General features: G+C 30.7%; 1 protein-coding gene across 1 annotated transcript in view; it reads left to right on the forward strand.

The window, feature by feature from the left end:
• Positions 1–20,059, forward strand: part of LOC114330466 (angiotensin-converting enzyme-like) — a 537,413-nt gene that overhangs the window by 178,132 nt on the left and 339,222 nt on the right. The window contains exons 19-22 of the mRNA XM_050663676.1: positions 518–642; positions 700–824; positions 13,238–13,455; positions 13,543–13,683. Coding sequence (XP_050519633.1) covers positions 518–642; positions 700–824; positions 13,238–13,455; positions 13,543–13,683 — 609 coding nt within the window. The remainder of the gene's footprint in view (positions 1–517; positions 643–699; positions 825–13,237; positions 13,456–13,542; positions 13,684–20,059) is intronic.

Here is a 20,059-nt window from a genome sequence, read left to right on the forward strand (position 1 = left end):
AGTCCTTATTTTCTACAATAGTTATTGTATTGTACCCTCGGAGATCCGTGGAATAAATTTACACCCAAAATAACAAAATTCAGTTTGGCAACACTGTGTAAATGTTGATAGTAACAAGATAAACAGAACTGTAATTTAGTCCAGACAAAAAATAATATGTTTTTGTGCCAACAAAAATGAGACTTTTTAACCAAATAATGTTTCACATATAATGTGCAAAATAATTTTGAATTGGTTTCTGCTAATGAGCTTGCTTTTTTTGTCATTAAAGTAGAAAAAACTTTAAAATTTATTCTTTATAATAATTATCGTCCAGTTCTCGTCTTATTATTTTCATTGTACTAATATCCCTCGACTCATTTACAATGATTAATGCGATGAATAAAACATTTTATCGTTAGCGGCTTCTGAAGTGTCTGAGACATATCTTATTTCATTGATAAAATGCACAGTCCCACCAATTTCCACTTGAACCATACCAATTATTTATTCTAACTCTAAATTTTGATATTTTTAGGATTAAAATGTGTACTGACGTTAATTATGAGGATATGGACACAGCTCACCACGAAATGGGACACATAGAGTACTTTTTACTGTACCGCGATCAGCCTACTCCATACCGGACTGGAGCTAATAATGGTATTTTAATGCAAAACGCCAAATGTGTTTGGACAGTTTCTAATTTTTATTTTGTAGCATTTCACGAAGCTGTTGGAGACCTGATTTCTTTATCATTCAGTTCCACCAAACATTTGCGGAAAATTGGACTAATAACATCCAAAACTGATAACAATGAACAGATTCTCAACAACTTATACAAGGTTAGTTTTTCTTTTTCTTCTTTAAGTGATGCCTGCTAATCGGAGGTTGGATATAATCATTACTATCTTTAATCGATCTAGCGCTGCGCTGACGAATTCTATAGAACTGCATTCAAATAAGTCCCTTAAAATCTTAAACCGTGACATTCTCATTCTTTCTATACTACTTCCTTCTCTTATTTCATATCGCTGCCCCCTCATTACGTGTCCCAGATATTGTAACATTAATATTTTTATTGTGTTAATTTTTCATATTCTTTGCTCATTTCTCGCAACACTTCCTTGTTCGTTTTTTTTTTCTTTGTCCATCCGCCATTCTATTCTAAGCATCCTTCTGTAACTCTACACTGTGGGCCGAAATAAAGGAGTACATTTTTTAATTGAAAATAACTTTTTTGTTTTTCAAGCGATTTAATTTCTTTTTGCAGGGCTAATAGCCTAACATCTCCCCAACATGACTGCAAATTTGGAAGCAAAAATAACCGACAGGGTCGGACTTACAAAACAATTTATGTAACGGTGCATTTGAGCTCGTGGCAAATAAAAACTGTCTTAGGTAAAATTGAACTGATAAGCTCTTTTGGTAGGTTATCTATCCAGAACACATCAGTAAAAAGGAAATTTTTCAGAGTTACCGGATTCGCAAAATATCATTGTTTTATTAAATTAGAAAAATATAATATTTTAACAAATAACACATTTATGAAAGCAGTTTAATAATTTTAAAACTTAGTCTAAAATATTACGAATGTGGCCACCATTATTGTTTACCACTTCTTGAAGTTGTCTGCTCCATAAATTGATAGCCCCATTTATTACACTCTGTTCAAAATTGTTCCAAACAAACTGTATTCTTTCTTTGAGCTGTTCGACGGTTTCAAATTGTTGTCCGTCATACAAATTTTGTTCGAAAATTCCCCAAATTGAATAGTCAATCGGATTTAATTCTTGGCTGTTAGGTGGCCACATCTCTGGCTCAATATAGTTCGGGCAATTTTCACTCAAGAATATCCTTGTATTGTGGTAAGAGTGCGAAGGAACACTATCCTGCTGGAAAGTGTAATCATAACATACTTCTTCAAATTCAGGTAATAGGTGCTGCAAGATTTGTTCTTGATATGTTTCTGAATTAAGCTTTACCCCAGCATCAACAAAAATCAGACGATACTTTCTCAACATGGATACTGCAATAGAGACCATTATACCTTTTGAGAAATGACTTTTTTAAAAGATTCTCTAGAGGAATTTCTCTTAAATTGTACGTTATTTTGGGTATTTTTTGGAGGTCATAAATAAAACATTTTTTCATCTGAAAACCATATTTTTCTAGTAAATTACATCTTTCCAGTCGTTTTTCTGTTACATTGGCAGTACGTCTTTGACAGTAAACTTTTTTGAATACTTTAATACGGCAATCTTCTTTAATGATTCTTCCAACTAATGTGCGGGAAATCCTAGTTTTTTTGCGATTTTCCTTGTTCCAACAGATTTTATAGCAATATTTTCTTCAGTTCTTGAGCTTTGCTTCCTACCTCTTCCACTTTTATGTTCAATAGACCCATGGGTTTCCCTTAGATGTCTTAATAACTTTCCTATCGTTCCAATATGCCATTTTTCTCAGGAAATACATTTACAATTTTTCTTGCACCATAATTATATTTTTAACGGTAATATTTAATTAATGTTCTGTCTTCTTTGCTTAAAAGTGGCATTATGAACTGGCCAATTTTCTTATTTATCTATAAATGTCAAACAGATTCCATGACAACCTAATGAGTCATGGCTTACCAAGTAAAATTGACATATTTGAGCGTTTGAGAAATTCTTAAGACATTTAACAAAAATTACTGCTACTAAGAGGCAAAAATGATGGAAAATATGTAATTCAGTGTTAAGAGGGCTTCGTCCTGGTGAACATATGTATTAGAAAAGTACTAGAATAAGATTTCCTAATTTAAGTAAAAAAATGATATTTTACAAATTCGGAATTTTTTTAAATATTATGGTGAAGGCGTGTTCTGAACATTATTTAAATAGAAAAATTATAATTTGCGAATCCGGTAATTTTGAAAAACTTCCTCTTTACTGAAGTGTTCTGGATAGTTAACCTACCAAAAGAGCATATCAGTTCAATTTTAGCTCAGACAGTTTTCATTTGCAACGAGCTCAAATGCACCGTTACATACATTTTTTATAAGTCCGACCCTGTACGTTATTTTTGCTTCCAAATTTGCAATCATGTTGACGACTTGCTAGGCTATTATATGTCTGGATCCCGCGTATGAAAAAAAAGTTGATTAATAGCAAGCTGAAAATTTGTTAATAGCTTAATGGTGTCTAGTCGGACAAACTTTGATATATTGGAACACTGGAACAGGGGAAGTTTTAATTGTGGAACAGGTTAAAAATTTGAAACGGTCAGACCACGAAAACGGCACATGTATTTTGTCCGACAGAACAGATTTAAACTCTTCGAACAGAGATTAAACTCTCATGCAAAAATCAGACTGCTATTTATCACCAAATGGGCGTTTTAATGAGTGGAACATGTAGAATATGTCAAATGTCACTACTTTATAAAATTAAAGCTCAGAGCACGCATATTTAACGCAAAAAAGGTCACAGCATAAAACCACAGAATATAACACTGCGTTAAAATCTAAAACTGCTAGAGCTAATTACATGAAAATCTTAGACGAAGTGTTACCAAACATCTATGAAAATTTAGGTATAGAAGAGCATTATTATTAGTCCGTTCTTTAACGGTAAAATATTGCAAAACCTCTAAATTTTAAAGAACCGCTTGGATTGACATGAAATTTGGCATACACATAGCTAACAAGTCAAAGAAAAAAGTGATATTGTGCCGATATGTGCTTTTGCCCCGGGGGTGCATTTCACCCCCTCTTGGGGGTGAAAAAGTATTCGTCCAAAGTAAGTCCGGAAATTGATAAACTGACTAATTTTAAGTAACTTTTATTCTATAGAGTTTTTTCACTAAGTCAATACTTTTTGAGTTATTTGCCAGTGAATATGTTCATTTTTTCAACAAAATAACCACAATTTTAGACGGTTTTTTGCAAATAACTCAAATAGTACGTATTTTGTCGAAAAAACATTCTTAGCAAAAATATAGCCTGTAAAAAATTTAAAAATATGGTGTAAATATCACGTTTCTATACCTAGTAGAAGCAGAGTTATAGCTAATTAAAAATAGGTTTATATTCGTCAAATTCCAAATGGAATACTTTAACGTGAAATAACCAAAAATGAAGCACATTTCGGGAAAAACTAATCACAACTTATTTAAGGTGTTTAAAAAAGCTTCATTTTTGTTTTATAAAAAAATTCTAGCATCAAAAGTAAACAAGTTACGCTCAAAATAGAGTTAGTCCCTTTTTTTTGGTAAAAAAATCGGGAAAATCACCCCCTAGTTAGTATCTCAAATGAACTTAATCGTTACAACTTCACAAGTTTTTTGACCCGTGTATGTATTGTTTATATGATCTGTAAGTTTCATCGGTTCAAAGTCCTTATTTTTCCTGTTAATGTCCTGCAGTTAAAGGGGTTGAACGAGTCACTTATCACGAATGTATGCAAATTTAGAAACACCAAATCTCAATTAATTTTTGTACACAGAAAGACAAAAAAATGATATTCAGAAAAGAAATGCTGACATTTTTTGTGTCTCGAGATTTTTGGTATCTCTAACAATTTTTAAGTTATTTTGAAAAAAAGCATATTTTTGTTTCATTAAGTTTCATTGACATACTTTATCAGTAAGTTTCATTGATTCAAAGTGCTTATTTTGGAAAAAATTTGGTTTTAAAATAAAATTTTTAAAAATTTTATTTTAAAACCAAATTTTTTCCAAAATAAGCACTTTGAATCAATGAAACTTACTGATCATATAAACACAACATAAGTAAAATAATTTGTGGAGCCGTAACGATTAATTTCATTTAAGTTGTTAATTAGGGGGTGGTCTTCCCGATTTTTTTTACCAAAACAAAAGCAACCAACTTTATTTTGAGCGTAACTTGCTTAAATTTAATGCTAGAAACTTTTTATAAAAACAGAAATAAAGCTTTTTTTAAACAGTTTAAAAAAAGTTACAATGGGTTTTCCCCAAAAAGTGCTTAGTTTTTTGGATATTTCATTGAAATTTGGTGAATATGAATCTATTTTTCATTGGCTATAACTCTGGTTTTACGAAGTCCAGAGACCTAACGCGTACACCATTTTTTTACTTTTTTACCTGCTATGTTTTTGCTAAGAACGTTTTTGGCGACAAAGTACTTACTTTTTTAGTTATTTGCGAAAAACCGTCTAAAAAGTGGTTATTTTGTTAAAAAATGAACATATTCACTCGCAAATAACTCGAAAAGTGTTGACTTGGCGAAAAAGCTCTATGGAACAAAAGTTACTTAAAATTAGTCAGTTTATCCATTTCCGGACTTATTTTAGACTTATATTTTTTCGCCCCCAATAGGGGGGAAGTCACCCCCAGGGCAAAAGCACACATCGGCACAATATCACTTTTTTTCTTTGACATGTAAGCTATGCTTATGCCAAATTTCATGTCAATCCAAGCGGTTCTTATTTAGAGCAAAAACAGTGAAATAATGGACTATATGGACTAAATGTAAAAAAGCCATGCACACAGCCATACGAAATTATCGCGAGACGAACTGTCACGGCGATATAACGAGAACCAACACATTGGTGTGGTGCGACGATATCTCGCAGCGACAGTTAATACTGCATTATATTTTGTTAACGCAGCCGGCTGCGTTTTCTGTCGTTGTAATATAGTCTTTTAACCAATTATGGGATATATCAGATTTTTATTAACATCCTAAGTGTAGCAAACACACGCTAAACACAGTTACTCGAAATAACATAGTGCAGTTTACCTCCGAGATCCAGATTATAATTCCAAAAATTACACTAGTATAAAAAAGTACTTTTATAATACCACGGTTGTTTAAAATGACATATGTAATAATTAACTTATAAAATATGAATTTTAAGTATATTAACTTTTAATTATGACATAATTGTAATACATTGTATTAAAATTTAAAAAAAAAAAAGTAAGCAACAGCAGGTTGCGAACTCAGGACCACTCGATCTCCCGTCTAACGCTCTACCACTGAGCTACCATCTATCGATGTCTTAACTTAGTATGTTAAAATGGAATTCAAATGTCATAGCATTAGTCACATTTTTGAAATAGTTTGAAATTAAAAAAAAAATGGCATATTATATAATAATTAACTTATAAAATATGAATGTTAAGTATATTAACTTTTAATTATGTATTAAAAAAATTAAAAAAAGGTAAGCAACACAGGTTTCGAACTCAGGACCTCTCGATCTCCGGTCTAACGCTCTACCACTAAGCTACCATCTATGGATGTCTTAACTTACGTTAAAATGATTAAAAAAAATCGATTTATCCATATAATAGCAGTTAAATATTGCATTGTTAGCCAGCTCGGAGCTATTCTGAAAGGTACCTAGGTAGCCTAGAACTATTTTTAAAATTGATTACAAAATTTGCGGAGACCGTGACACCGACCAATAGGCTATTGATTATGTATGTTAGAAAGGAACTACAACGTTAACGGGGTTTTATTGTTTCATACAGTAAATGGACCTCTAAATATGAAAAAACCGCGGAGTGCTACCATTTAAAGGGGTGCGTTTTTGAGAAAGGGGTGAATTAGTCCCTAGGCACAGGGCGAATTAAGGTGAGTTCTATGCACTTTTGGTGCAAACACGTCTACAGGGAAATTGTTCCAGATTAAATTTACTATCGAAATATCACATCTAAAAGTCAAAAATATTTTTTTCTACAAACATATATTCAAGAGAAAAGCAAGAAAAAACACGAAAGATAGCAATTTTGTTTTTTGCCCCATAACTTTTTTCCAAGGGGATATAGCTATAGGCATTGCTTCACAGAAAAAAAGTTCCATCCTTCTTATTTAAAATGACGTTTTGTAGAAGTACCTATGATTTAGAGTTTCCAAAATATGATTTTTCAAAGTTCGCCACTCACAGCGATTTTGGGACATTTTCCTTGTTACTTCGCAAAAATTGTTCTGTAACTTTTTTCTATGTAGCTTTAGGTATATGTAATGTTACATTTAATAGGAAGAAAAGTCAATTACCCTTCAAAATGGTCTATTGTAGAAGGCGGTATGGCTATTTTTAAGCAAGATATGGTTTTTCAAAGTTTTATACTTTTAATGATTTTTGATATATTTTACGATTATTTTTAAATTTCTCGTTATAACTTTTTTTATTGTATATTTAGATATATGCACTGCTAAATATAAAAGAAAGCTTATTTTATTTATTTTAAAATGGTGTATCGTAAAAAATTCCAGGACTATTTTTAAACGAGATATGATTTTTCAAAATGTGACATATACACATGCAATAGGTCCCACTAAGTTGGAACCATATGGAAAACTTTTTTATTATCAACTTTATGAAAAAAAGTTATTCTTTATAAAATGCTCTGCATAGTCTAATACCTAAGATTAAATCATCACGTATAAAATTTTATCAATAGTGTACGAGGTATGTTAAAAAATATGAATTTCGCTCAAGAGTAAAGTACCTTTATATTTCACATTATCGAAAATTGTTATTAAGAAAAGTTATTTGGAATTAAAAATTATGTTACAATATGCAATCATACTTTTCTAATTGAAAAAATAAATTTAAAATTTTTCTCACAATTACCGATACTCTTGGATATTCTACGGATATATTATCTCAAAATAGTCCTTAAATTATTTTGGAATATACCATTTTAAAGTGAAGAAAATATGCTTTTTTTGTTTCACAATGTGTATACCTAAATGTACAAGAAAAAAAGTCAGAATGAAAAAATTTTAAAAATAATCATAAACAATATTACAAATCATTAAAAGTATAAAATCTTGAAAAACCATAACTTGCTTAAAAATAGTCGTACAACCTTATACATTAGACCATTTTAAAGGTAATTGACTTCTCTTTCTACTAAATGTACCATTAATATATACCTATAAATGCGTAGAAAAAAGTTACGGAACAATGTTTGGGAAATAATGGGGAAAACAGCCCAAAAATGTTGTGAGCGGCGAAATTTGAAAAATCATATTTCAGAAACTGCAAACTCTAGAGACTTTTACTAAAAGTCTTTTTAAAGAGGAAGGATGAATGTTATTTTTCGATGAAGCAATGCCTATACCTATATCCCTGTGGAAAAAAGTTATGGAGCAAAAAACAAAATTGCTTTCTTTCGTGTTTTTTTCTTGCTTTTCTTTTGGGTATATTTTTGTAAAAGAAAATATTTTTGACTTTAAAATGTGATATTTTGATAGTAAGGATAAACTGGAACTATTTTCTTGTAGACTTGTTTGTACCAAAAGTGCATAGAACTCACCCTAATTTACCCTGTGCCTACGGACTAATTCACCCCTTTCTCAAAAACGCACCCATCTAAATGGTAGCACTCCACGGTTTTTTCAAATCTAGAGGTCCATTGACCATATGAGATAATAAAATCCCGTTAACTTTGTAGTTCCTTTTAGTTCTCTTATTTTGAACACAATCAATAGCCTACAAGCCAAGTATATAAAAACGTTTTAAAATGGATAATTTTTGCACAAAATCTACTGTTTTACCTGATGCGGTAATTCGTGTTTTTATTAAGGATTTTATAATTTTTTTCTGCAAAGATGAAGAAACAGTCTTTTATATGAGACTTGCTAAATTAAATTTGACCCTTAATTTATTTAAATAATTGTAAATCAAAATTGAAAAACAAATTTCCAAAAAATATTATTTGCAATATAAATAAGCTCTATAAAATATTTTGTTTTACAGGAAAAGCTCTATATATCACTATATAATATTTTGCTCTATAATATCACTATAAATTTACAAAAAAATTGGTCGATCAATATTGAGTAGTTTATGAGATATTTAATTTGGTTTTAAAAAATTACCATTTTTTCAATTGCAAAAACGCGGTTGTTGCCGGTAGAGCATGCAAGTTTTCAAGGTCTCATTTGTTTTGCTTTTATGTATGTTTTCGACAAATCTATTGACAAATCAAAATTTCAATTAAACACCCTTCCAAAATGGCGTTTGAAAATTGGTGTAATTTGTTTAAAATTTATTTTTTAATAACATCGCCGGGATTAAAAATATTAAAATTATTTTTCGATATTCGCATTCTTGGTCATTTTTGACATATCCACAAAAGAATAAAATTTTCTAGAAGCATTTTTGGCCGAGATAGCTTTTCCCAGTTTAAAAATTTATAATTTGTTTATTTACCAATATTAACATTCTAAAGTTTGTGAGTACATCTGTCAACCCTACTACTTAACAATGTCATTTAAACACATAGGTAATCAAAATTGTAGAATATTTTAAAAAATGATGAACCTATTTCGGGATTTTTTTCCAAAATCGTCCATTCTTGAGAAAATGAATTTATTCCTACCTTTACGTGCTCACTGTATATTTTAATATTGTACAAAGCAAAAAGTTTTTAAGAAATTTTTAATGCTAATTCAGTATTATTCTGTTAATTTTTTTATAAAAAATGTTTTGTGTAAATTTTTATTTATCACATTTAGAGAAAAAAATTTGAAAAATAAAATATTTATAACAAATTGAAGAATATTTATTGTTAAAAGTGTCATTTAGATGTTACTATTTTTATAAGTTACCATAAAATAAAAAAGTGTTGAAATTGGTCCATTATTAACGAAGATATTGCAAAGTACTACTGCACCACTCTTCATGCAAAAAGTTTTCAGTTAAGGTCGCTACGAAAATCATTATTTTTTTATATATTCTAAAATTTTAACTCTATGTATAAATGACATTGTTAAGTAGTAGGGTTGATAGATGTACTCACGAACTTTAAAATGTTAACATTGATAAATAAACAAATGTGAATTTTTAAACTTGGAAAAGCTATCTCGGCAAAAAATGGATCTAGATTTTTTTTCTTTTGTAAGTGTGTCAAAAAATACCAGGAACACGAATATCGAACAAAATTTAAACATTTTTAATCCCGGTGATGTTCTTAAAAACCAAGTTTTAAACAAATTACACCGATTTTCAAACACCATTTAAAGGGGTGTTTGATTAAAATTTTCATTTGTCAATACATTTATCGAAAACATACATTACAGCAAAAAACAATGAGACCTTAAAAACTTGTATATTCTATCGGCAACAACGGCGTTTTTGCAATTGAAAAAATGGTAATTTTTTATAAACAAATTAAATCTCTCATAAACTACTCAATATTTATCAACCAACTCTTTTGTCAATTTATAGTGATATCATAGCGCAACTTTTTCTGCAAAACAAAATATTTTATAGTGCTTATTTATATTGCAAATAATATTTTTTTCAAATTTAATTTAGTAAGTCTCACATTAAAGACCGTTTCTTCATCTTTGCAGAATAAAATTTTAAGATCCTTAATAAAAACAAGAATTGCCGCAGCAGTTAAAAGAGTAAATTTTCTGCAAAAATTGCCAATTTTTAATTATTTAAACATTGATCCCCTCCTATGAATCATATACTTTCTTGAAAATATCTTCTGTCTTGACCTAAATTTTAATAAAAAATTTATTCCAACCTGTACGGAATTACATTTTGATTTTATTTTATTTTATTGAGCTACCCAGCTTTCAAGTGCATATTGCAGTATCGAAAGATACTGCAGATAAAGAAGATCTTTCTTTTAGAAAATTGTTTTTATTTTTACCAACGCATTTCTTGCTATTTTTATCCTGCCCTTTATTTCTATTGTTTGATCATGTTTCTATTGTTTGATCAACAATGTAGCAAATAAAGAAAGAAAAATTATTTATTAGTAATAAATTTTAAAAAAAAAACCCAACCACAACATACTTATACAATTTTGGAAACAATTAAAACTACTTTTGTGTGTAAGTGTAAGGAACAAGAAAGAAATAGTACATTGTTTACCGGGTAGGAAAAGCTTAACATTCCTGGACGACTGTGAAGATTGCTAAGTCGAGGCGCAAGCCGAGACTTAGCAACACAGAGTCCAGGAATGTGGCTTTTCCTACGAGGTAAACATACTATTTTTCCGCAAATCGTTTAAAATTCGACAGATATTGATTGATTTAAAAAAAACGCGATAATTTTGTTCCCAAATAAATGGTGTTTTGAAAATCCTAATAAAATTATTTGGGTTACTATGGAAACGTATTGAGGTTGAATTGTCAAACTTGATGCTTATAAATTTAATTGCTGGTGTTCTCGAAAGTAAAATGATAAGTGATGATGAAATTTCCATTCCTGGGACTCCTCCAGAGCTGGTTGAGGCAGTGAATACTGCTTCATTAGAATTATTGCCAAAGAAATCAAGAGAAAAGTACGAAAATGCATACAGACGTTTTATGGATTATCGCATGAGTAAAAATACGAGTTCTTTCTCAGAAAATGTTGTAATGGCATACTTCCTAGACCTTTGTTTAAAGATGAAATCTTCAACATTATGGGCCAATTATTCAATGCTGAAGTCAACCCTTGCACTTAAACACAATGTAGATATATCTACATACTCAAAACTTCGTTCTTTATTGAAACGTCAAGCTCAAGGTTATAGGGCAAAGAAATCTAAGATTTTAACGAAGGAAGAAATTGAAAAATTTATCCAGGAAGCTCCAGATAAAGAAAATTTAATGATTAAGGTAATTTACAAGGTTTTAATAGCAATGTGTTTTCTATCATTTATGTAGAATACTAACAACTGTACGGAAATATCATTTCCTTACAGTAAGGAAATGACATTTCCTTACAGTAAGGAAGTCCTGACTTTTTCTTCAAGAAATTTTGACAGGAATGTCAAAATTTCCTGGCGATTTGCGGAAAAATAATTTATTAATTATAAATTTTGCAAAAAAAAAAACAAACACAAAACAAACATTCTGTGAAAACAAATAAAAACTACTTTTGTATGTAAATGTACCAATGTAACAAATAAAGAACGAAAAATAATTTATCAGTAAAAAAATTTACAAAAAAGACTTGAACACAAAACACAACATTTTTGAAAAAATTAAAATATTTTAAATATTTATGTAATTTGATCAAAATGACCGCCTAACACATTTTATGCATGTCTAAAAACGGTCATTGAATGAGTTACTTACACTACGGAGCATTTTTAAATTAACACTTCGAAATAGACTGTTTATTCTATTTTTCATCTCATCTCTTGTTGTTGGAGGCATTTTACAACCTTTCATTCTATTCTAAAAGAAACCCCAAAAAATCAGTCCAGTTTATTAAATTCTAGTGATCTGGGTAGCCACGCTACTGGTTCATTGAAAAATGAAAATATCTTGAAAACTAATAAATTTAGACATGGGAATGTTGAATACAATACGGTAATGGTACTTTTCAATAGTGACATAAAATACAGGGTATTCCATTTAAATTTTACTGAGAAAATAATGTACTTGAGTTTTAACTCACCCTGTACTAGATATAAAGTAAATTAGCAATATCAATCATTTTTAAAAATTTTGACAATAAATAAAAAAATATGGCACCAATAAACCATTGCCGTTGTGCTTATTTTTATTTATACAGTGAGTTGAACTTTACGATTTTCGTATAAAATTGGTTATAACTTTGTAAATACCCTGTATAACATACCAAACCTTTATATGTTTGTTATGAAGAAGGTAAGAGGATCTATTTGTTAGCATGAAAACTCGTTATCCTTTATTGAAGAGTGTAAAGTGTACACAATACTCCCCTCTTCAACTTGTTGTGGTCAATCACATCGCGATAAATCAGATCAACTTATCGCAGCGTCTAAACAGCGTCTCAATCATCAACAATGCACAGCAACTTGTCATCACAACTAGTTGCTGTGACTTATCGCTGTGTCTGAACGACGCTTTATGTATGTTTGTATGTATATTAATTTTCTTAGTTATTATCATAAATTTAGTCTTTGTCCATATTTTTTACAAAAACTATCTGTTTTGTTTAGTAGTAGTTGGAGTTGTTTGGCAGAGCTTTCCATAATCACGGTGTCATCTGCATATCTCATGTTGTTAATTATTCTTCCGTTAATTATTATTCCTTCACTTTAAGATCGTAATGCTTCTTCAAAAAGATGGATTCTCCATATAAATTGCATAAGAGTTATTTATATATTAATAGTTTTTTTTATATATATCAACTAAATATTTAGAAAGATAAAAAAGATCAAGGCAGGTTTTGTTTATATTTGATTCAGAGTTGGACCACCATCTCCATCTAGCTATTTCAGCATCCTTATGCCTCATCGGTGAAGCTCAGAATATTTAGACTCTAATTCATTTTATCGTTTTTAGATGGGTTTAAAAAAAATCGCATTCTTGCCATTCGGATACTTGATCGACTTGTGGCGATGGGATATCTTTGCAGGAAAAACTACTCCTGAAAACTACAACTGTAAGTGGTGGGAACTAAGGGAAAAATACCAAGGAATTGAACCTCCAGTTGATCGGTCTGAAGAAGATTTTGATCCAGCTGCAAAGTACCACGTAGTTGCAGACGTGTCGTATCTCAGGTAGGTACGATAAAAAATTGAAGGTCCATCATTATTGATTACTTTTTTTTTTGAAATTGTGATTTTTTAACTTTTATTTATTTGCAGGTACTTCATAAGCTTCGTCATTCAGTTCCAGTTCCATAAAGCTGTGTGCGAAAAAGCAGGAGAATATGAGCCAAATAATCCTAAAAAACCTTTACATGAATGTGATATTTATCAGAATACTGATGCTGGTAACGCTCTTAAGTAAGTAAACACTACACAAGAAGAAACATGTTTTTTTCTTCTCCTCGTGGATGTAACTCTGTATCTGTACATCCTTTGCATACAAGTAGTTTTCAATTTTTAGGATTTGTTTTAATTTAATCTGTATTTCTGTTCTTCTTCTTTGAGTACGGTGCCCAAGTTTAGGCATGGGTAGCTTCCATGACAATTGCCGATATTGTCCTCGTTCTTGTGCGGCATGTAACAATTCATCAACTGATAAGACAGTGCATTGACGAAGGTTTCGGAGCCATGAATATGTATTCCTACTAATTCTTATTTTTCCTTCGATCTTTCTGTTGAGTATTAACTGCAGTATCCAGTATCTGCTACCTTTCATTATATGCCCCAGATATTGTTTTCCCTTTTATATCATCTTCGTCAAGTAACCTACGCCTTCACCTACTCTGTTTAAGACTTTTATGTCTGCAATGCATTGAACCCATATTTTGATCATTCCACGATATGACCACTTCTCGAAGGCTTCTAATTTGTTCATCATATGGACAAGCGCCAACTCGCAACTTTTAATAGCAAACATTTTCAAATCAAAATGTACAGCTATCTGACCCTCTCAACTCTAGTGTTGGTGAATTCTTTCACCAACACTTTCGACAGGTGAATTCGAAACCATTGATTAAATTTAATACCTCAGATAGTTAGGTTAAAAGGTAAGAAATAAATTGAACAGTAACGGATTAAGCCAGCACGGGGCCTTATAGCAAATGTGAGCGAATTGTTCTTGGTTTGTTTAAAAGCATGTAATATGTTTCTAAACTTACGTGCATAGAAATCGGCCCACTTAAAAATTTGGTCATTTTTGATGTCTCATATTTCCTAAACCCGTTGGCAGATTTAAGTGATTTTTCGAAATTATTATAGCCTGATTCTTTATCAATACCACTGTAATAATATTGTTGCTAAACAGGTAAATTTTCATTGTATACCGGGTGCATCAATCAATCCGTGTTTTTTTTCTCAAATTTCGCATCACCCTATGGAATATTCTAGCATTTATAATATACTGAAATTAAAACTCAACTATAGCCTCAGATTTTCTTAACATTCTGTTTTTGATTCATTCGTTTAAGTTGGACAATAAAAAAGTTAGGTACTTTAACAACTAGATATGTTCTTCATCAATACACGGTGTTTCTAAATAAGTGCGATAAACTTTAAGGGGTAATTCTGCATGACAAATTAATGACAGTTGGCTTTATAATCGTATGTCCGCAAATATTTCGTTTCCGAGATACGGGATGTTGAATTTTTTCTTACAAACTGATGATTTATTTATTGCTTTAAAACCAATTGAGATATGCAAATGAAATTTGGTAAGTTTTAAGATATTGTTATTGCGGATTTTTTGGCATAAAATTAAAAATTTTATATTCACCATTAGCGTGCATACGGGTAATATGATCGGTCATATTACACGTATGCGCGCTCATGGTGAATATTAAATTCTTAATTGTATGTCAAAAAAATGTGCAATAACTACTTCTTAAAACCCACCAAATTTCATTGGCCTATCGAAAACGAAACATTTGCGGATATAAGTTTATAAATCAAAACGGGAACTGGTGCATGTTTTCAAAGACTGATAGTGTGTTATTTACACACTATCAGTCTTTGAAAACATACACCAGTTCCCGTTTTGATTTATATAGAAGTGTGTACAAGTCAAAAAGTCTTTTTCTATACGTTTATAAAGCCAACTGTCATTATTTTTTCATGCAGAATTACCTCTTAAAGTTTCTCGCACTTATTTAAAAACACCGTGTACTGATGAAGAACATTTCTAGTTGTTAAAGTACCTAAATTTTTTATTATCCAACATAAACGAATGACTTTAAAAACAGAATGTTAAGAAAACCTGAGGCTATAGTTGGGTTTTAATTTCAGTATTTCATCAATGCTAGAATATTCCACAGGGTGATGCGAACTTTGAGAAAAAACACAGTTTGATTGGTACACCCGGTATACAATGAAAATTTACCTGTTTAGCAACAATATTATTACAGTGGTATTGTTTAAGAATCAGGCTATAAGATGTTGAAAAAATCACTTAAATCGGCCAACAGGTTTAGGAAATATGAGACATCAAAAATGACCAAATTTTAAAGTGGGCCGATTTCTATGCACGTAAGTTTATATAAAAATAACAAAAATTAAAATCTCTTAATAATTGAAACAATATTATAATGTTCCATTAATATTTGTTATAACTATTATTTCCATCAAGTATAGTTCTACTAGGTTTATAACCAATGTGTTTTATCTGTACAAACGTATGGTGCACACAGTAGCGTACTGATAGATACGCGGGCCCTGGTTCCAGTTATGATGCGGGCCCCTGCCAATAATGCCCCCCAATTATGCGGGCCCCCGCCCAATAAAAACACACATTGTATATTATAAGTTTTTAATAAAGATTAAATATAAATCATCATATATTTTTTTATAAAAACTCAGCTAATTTAAAACAGTAAATTAATATTAATCCTATCGTTTTTCATACCAACGGAAGTTCTGATACGTACCTGTTAGTTCAGTTGTCCTTACTTTTGTTTTAGATCACGGCGCATCTGTAAAAATATTAGTACATTTGGACGTTGAGAGGTGACTCAAATTTTTTTGCAGAAATTGCTTGAAAGTATCTCAAATAATAATATTTAAGTTATTCTCCCACTCAAAAAGGTCCGGAACTGGAACATTGTTTAAATAATCAAAATGTCAAAAAATGAAGGAAAAATTCTATTTTTGCTTCATTTTTTTGATTATATTTTTTGATTTGATATTAATTTCCGAGAAAATTTGTGCTGACCTAAAAGTTGCATAATTAAATTTCCTACAATATAGGACTGGTTAAAAATTTTAAAAATTGTCACCCTTGTTGCAAAATAGCAATAATAGCGAGAAAACCATAAAAAAACAAGTATTTGCATTTCACGTTTTTCAACCATATTATGCTACACTTAGGACCTTCATATTTTACCTAAAAAACTTTATGATATATTAAAATAATACTGTGAATTTCAGTAAGACCGGGTCAATAGATTTTGCAAAATAAATTTTGCAAACCAGCTTTCGCAAAAAAAATTTATTTTTTCAAAATGTTACAGGACCAAAAATAAAGCAAACAGCAAGTTTTTTACTACTTATAGAACAATACTTAACCTTTCATCTGCAATTTGCAAAATTAAAATCGGGTAACTACCACGGCGTCAGGAATTTTTTTAAATAAACAATAATTTTTGGTGCTACGCGCAGGACAGCGGATAGTTTGCTCTGATTGGGCATTGCAATGACCTTTGATAATTATTGATACATTTTAATTTTTATTACATTTCTATATAAATAAATAAATTTGTTTATTGAAAAATAAAAACACATACTCTGTCTTTTGAAATAAAACTTTTTTAGTAATTTTTTAGCTTTTTTTTCTTTGTTCACATATTTTAACTTAGAGAATAAAAGTTTATTATTTTTAAACATTTGCAATTGTTTAAACAATATTTCACAAACAATAATCAAATTAGTTTGATTTTTGTGGAATTAAAATATTAAAATACAACAAACTATAGAGGAACAAAATATACAGGAAAAAATAATATAATAGATAAAGATTGGAAGAAATTTTGGTGGAAATCAACTTGTGTGAATCGAACACCGCTGTCCTGCGCGTAGCACCAAAAATTAATGTTTATTTAAAGCCTGACGCCGTGGTAGTTATTCGATTTTAGTTTTGCAAATTGGAAATGAAAGGTACAGTACTCTTCTACAGGCAAAAAAAATTCAACTTGTTATCTCTTTTATTTTCAGTCCTGTGACATTTTGAAAAAATTAATTTTTTTGCGAAAGCTGGATTGCAAAATTTATTTTGCAAAACCTATTAAACCGATCTTAATGAAATTTACAGTATTGTTTTATTATATTATACAGTTTTTTTGGATAAAATATGAAAGTCCTAAGTGTAACATGATAGGTTGAAAACGTAAAATGTGAATACTTGTTTTTTTATCGTTTTTTCGCCATTTATTGCTATTTTGCAACAAGAGTGACAATTTTTAAAATTTTTAGCCAATTATATGTTGTAGGAAATTTAATTACGCAACTTTTATGTCAGTGCAACTCTTCTCGGAAATGAATACTTTTAAAGTTATAATCAAAAAACTAAGAAAAAAACGAATTTTTCCTTAATTTTTTCACATTTTGATTATTTAAACAATGTTCCGGAACTTTTTAAGTGGGAGGATAACTCAAATATTATTATTTGAGTTATTTTCAAGAAATTTCTGCAAAAATTTTGATTCACCTCTCAACGTCCATTTCAAAACAGATGCGTCCTAGACTATTTATATTTATTTCAGTTATCAAGAATTATTACTTAAAAGTAAAAGCTAAAGAATGATGATGCTAATACAAACAAAAGAAGCATCTTTCGTCGAGTTTATTGTATTCGGATTAGGCATTTTTATAACCCTGCCAAAAGTATAAAACTTGCAATGACTGTGTCAATTTGCAAAATTTTAAAACTTTCTAGTTTACAACTTATCCATGAAACGTGCAGATATAAATATAAGTTTTTGAGTAAAAAGGAACCTACAGGCGGTAATTCTTTACATGTGTTGAAACCGGAAATTGCGTTCCGTGCGTTTGTCACTTTCTTTTATTAGGTAAAACAAGTACAGAACCTTCCAAAAGTTAGTTTTCCTTGTGTCTCTTATTAATTTTGTTTTCAAATTTTTTGATAAATAGGTATTCTTCGTTTTTATTTATAAATAACTACACAAAAAAAAATATTAAGAAGTTACATTTTCTATTGTGTACTTGTGTAGTGCAAAATGTCCCTATCAAATTAGAAAAAAAGCGAAGAGCGTGCTAGAGCGGGCCCCTGCGGGGCCGGTCCCTGGTTCCGCGGAACCATGCTCAGTACGCCACTGGGTGCACAGACCTTAACACTGACCCAAAAATCCGCAAATAAACTTACACAACGTTACACAACGAGCCATGGAACGTGCAATGCTGAACATGAGCCTTCGAGATCGCATAACAAACCAACAAATCAGGCAAAGATCAGGAGTTCAAGACATCATCGAAAGAGCTAGGACGCTTAAGTGGAACTGGACAGGGCATTTAGCTAGAACACAAGATGGACGGTGGACACGACGAATCATGGAATGGAGGCCCAGAAACAATAAAAGAAGTCGAGGGCCGAGGCCGAGGCTCCTATTAGATCGGTACCGACGACATAAAAAGAGTAACGGAAAACTGGCTACAAGCGGCCCAGTGTAGAGAACACTGGAAAGAACTGAGGGGAGCATATGTCCAGCAGTGGACGCGATTGGCTGATTGACGATGATGATTGTAAATCTACAAGAGCTTGGTTTTTATCAAGTACCTAATTATTAGTTCAATATTTAGATATTAAGCAATGATAAATTCTTTGATAAATTATCAGTAGTAATTGCACAAGAGCTCTAAAATTATTGAATTTTTCCCGAGTGTCACTTTGGCAGTTTTAATTTCACGAGCCGAAGGCGAGTGAAATTATGTCAAAGTCTCACGAGGGCAAAAATTCTATATTAATTTTAAAGTTCGAGTGCAATTTGTTGCGATTGTTTTATGAATAAAACTGTTCAAATCCAAAATTTTATTGTAATTTATATATGTAAGTACCAATTAGTGAAATTAAACACACAGTTGTTATAAATATGTATTTGACGGTTGAAAGTCATCACTTTTATAATTTTTAAAACATTTGTCATTAATGTCACTGAATGTATTTTTTCGTAGCAACGAAGGGCATCTGACGTAATATGCTTAACGACGGGAGATTATCAAAAATTATCACCTTAATTTGCATGTCTGTAGCTTTCTATTGGTCAGAATCTCCTATGAATGAAATAATCAGTAGTAATTGCACAAGAGCTCTGAAATTATTGAATTTTTCCCGAGTGACACTTTGACAGTTTTAATTTCACGAGCCGAATGCGAGTGAAATTATGTCAAAGTGTCACGAGAGCAAAAATTCTATATTAATTTCAGAGGTCGAGTGCAATTTGTTGCGATTATTTCATGAATAAAAAACTGTTCAAAACCAAAATTTTATTGTAATTTATTTATGTAAGTACCATTAAACACACAGTTTTTATAAATATTTGACGATTGAAAGTCATCACTTTTATAATTTTTAAAACATGAATTGTCATTAATGTCACTGAATGTATTTTTTCATAACAACGAAGGGCATCTGACGTAATGTACTTGACGACGGGAGATTATCAAAAATTATCGATTTAATTCAGATTTCTGTAGCTTTCAATTGGTCAGAATCTCCTATGAATGAAATAAT

The sequence above is a fragment of the Diabrotica virgifera genome, chromosome 1 (assembly GCF_917563875.1).
Source record: "Diabrotica virgifera virgifera chromosome 1, PGI_DIABVI_V3a".
Classification (NCBI taxonomy): domain Eukaryota; kingdom Metazoa; phylum Arthropoda; class Insecta; order Coleoptera; family Chrysomelidae; genus Diabrotica; species Diabrotica virgifera.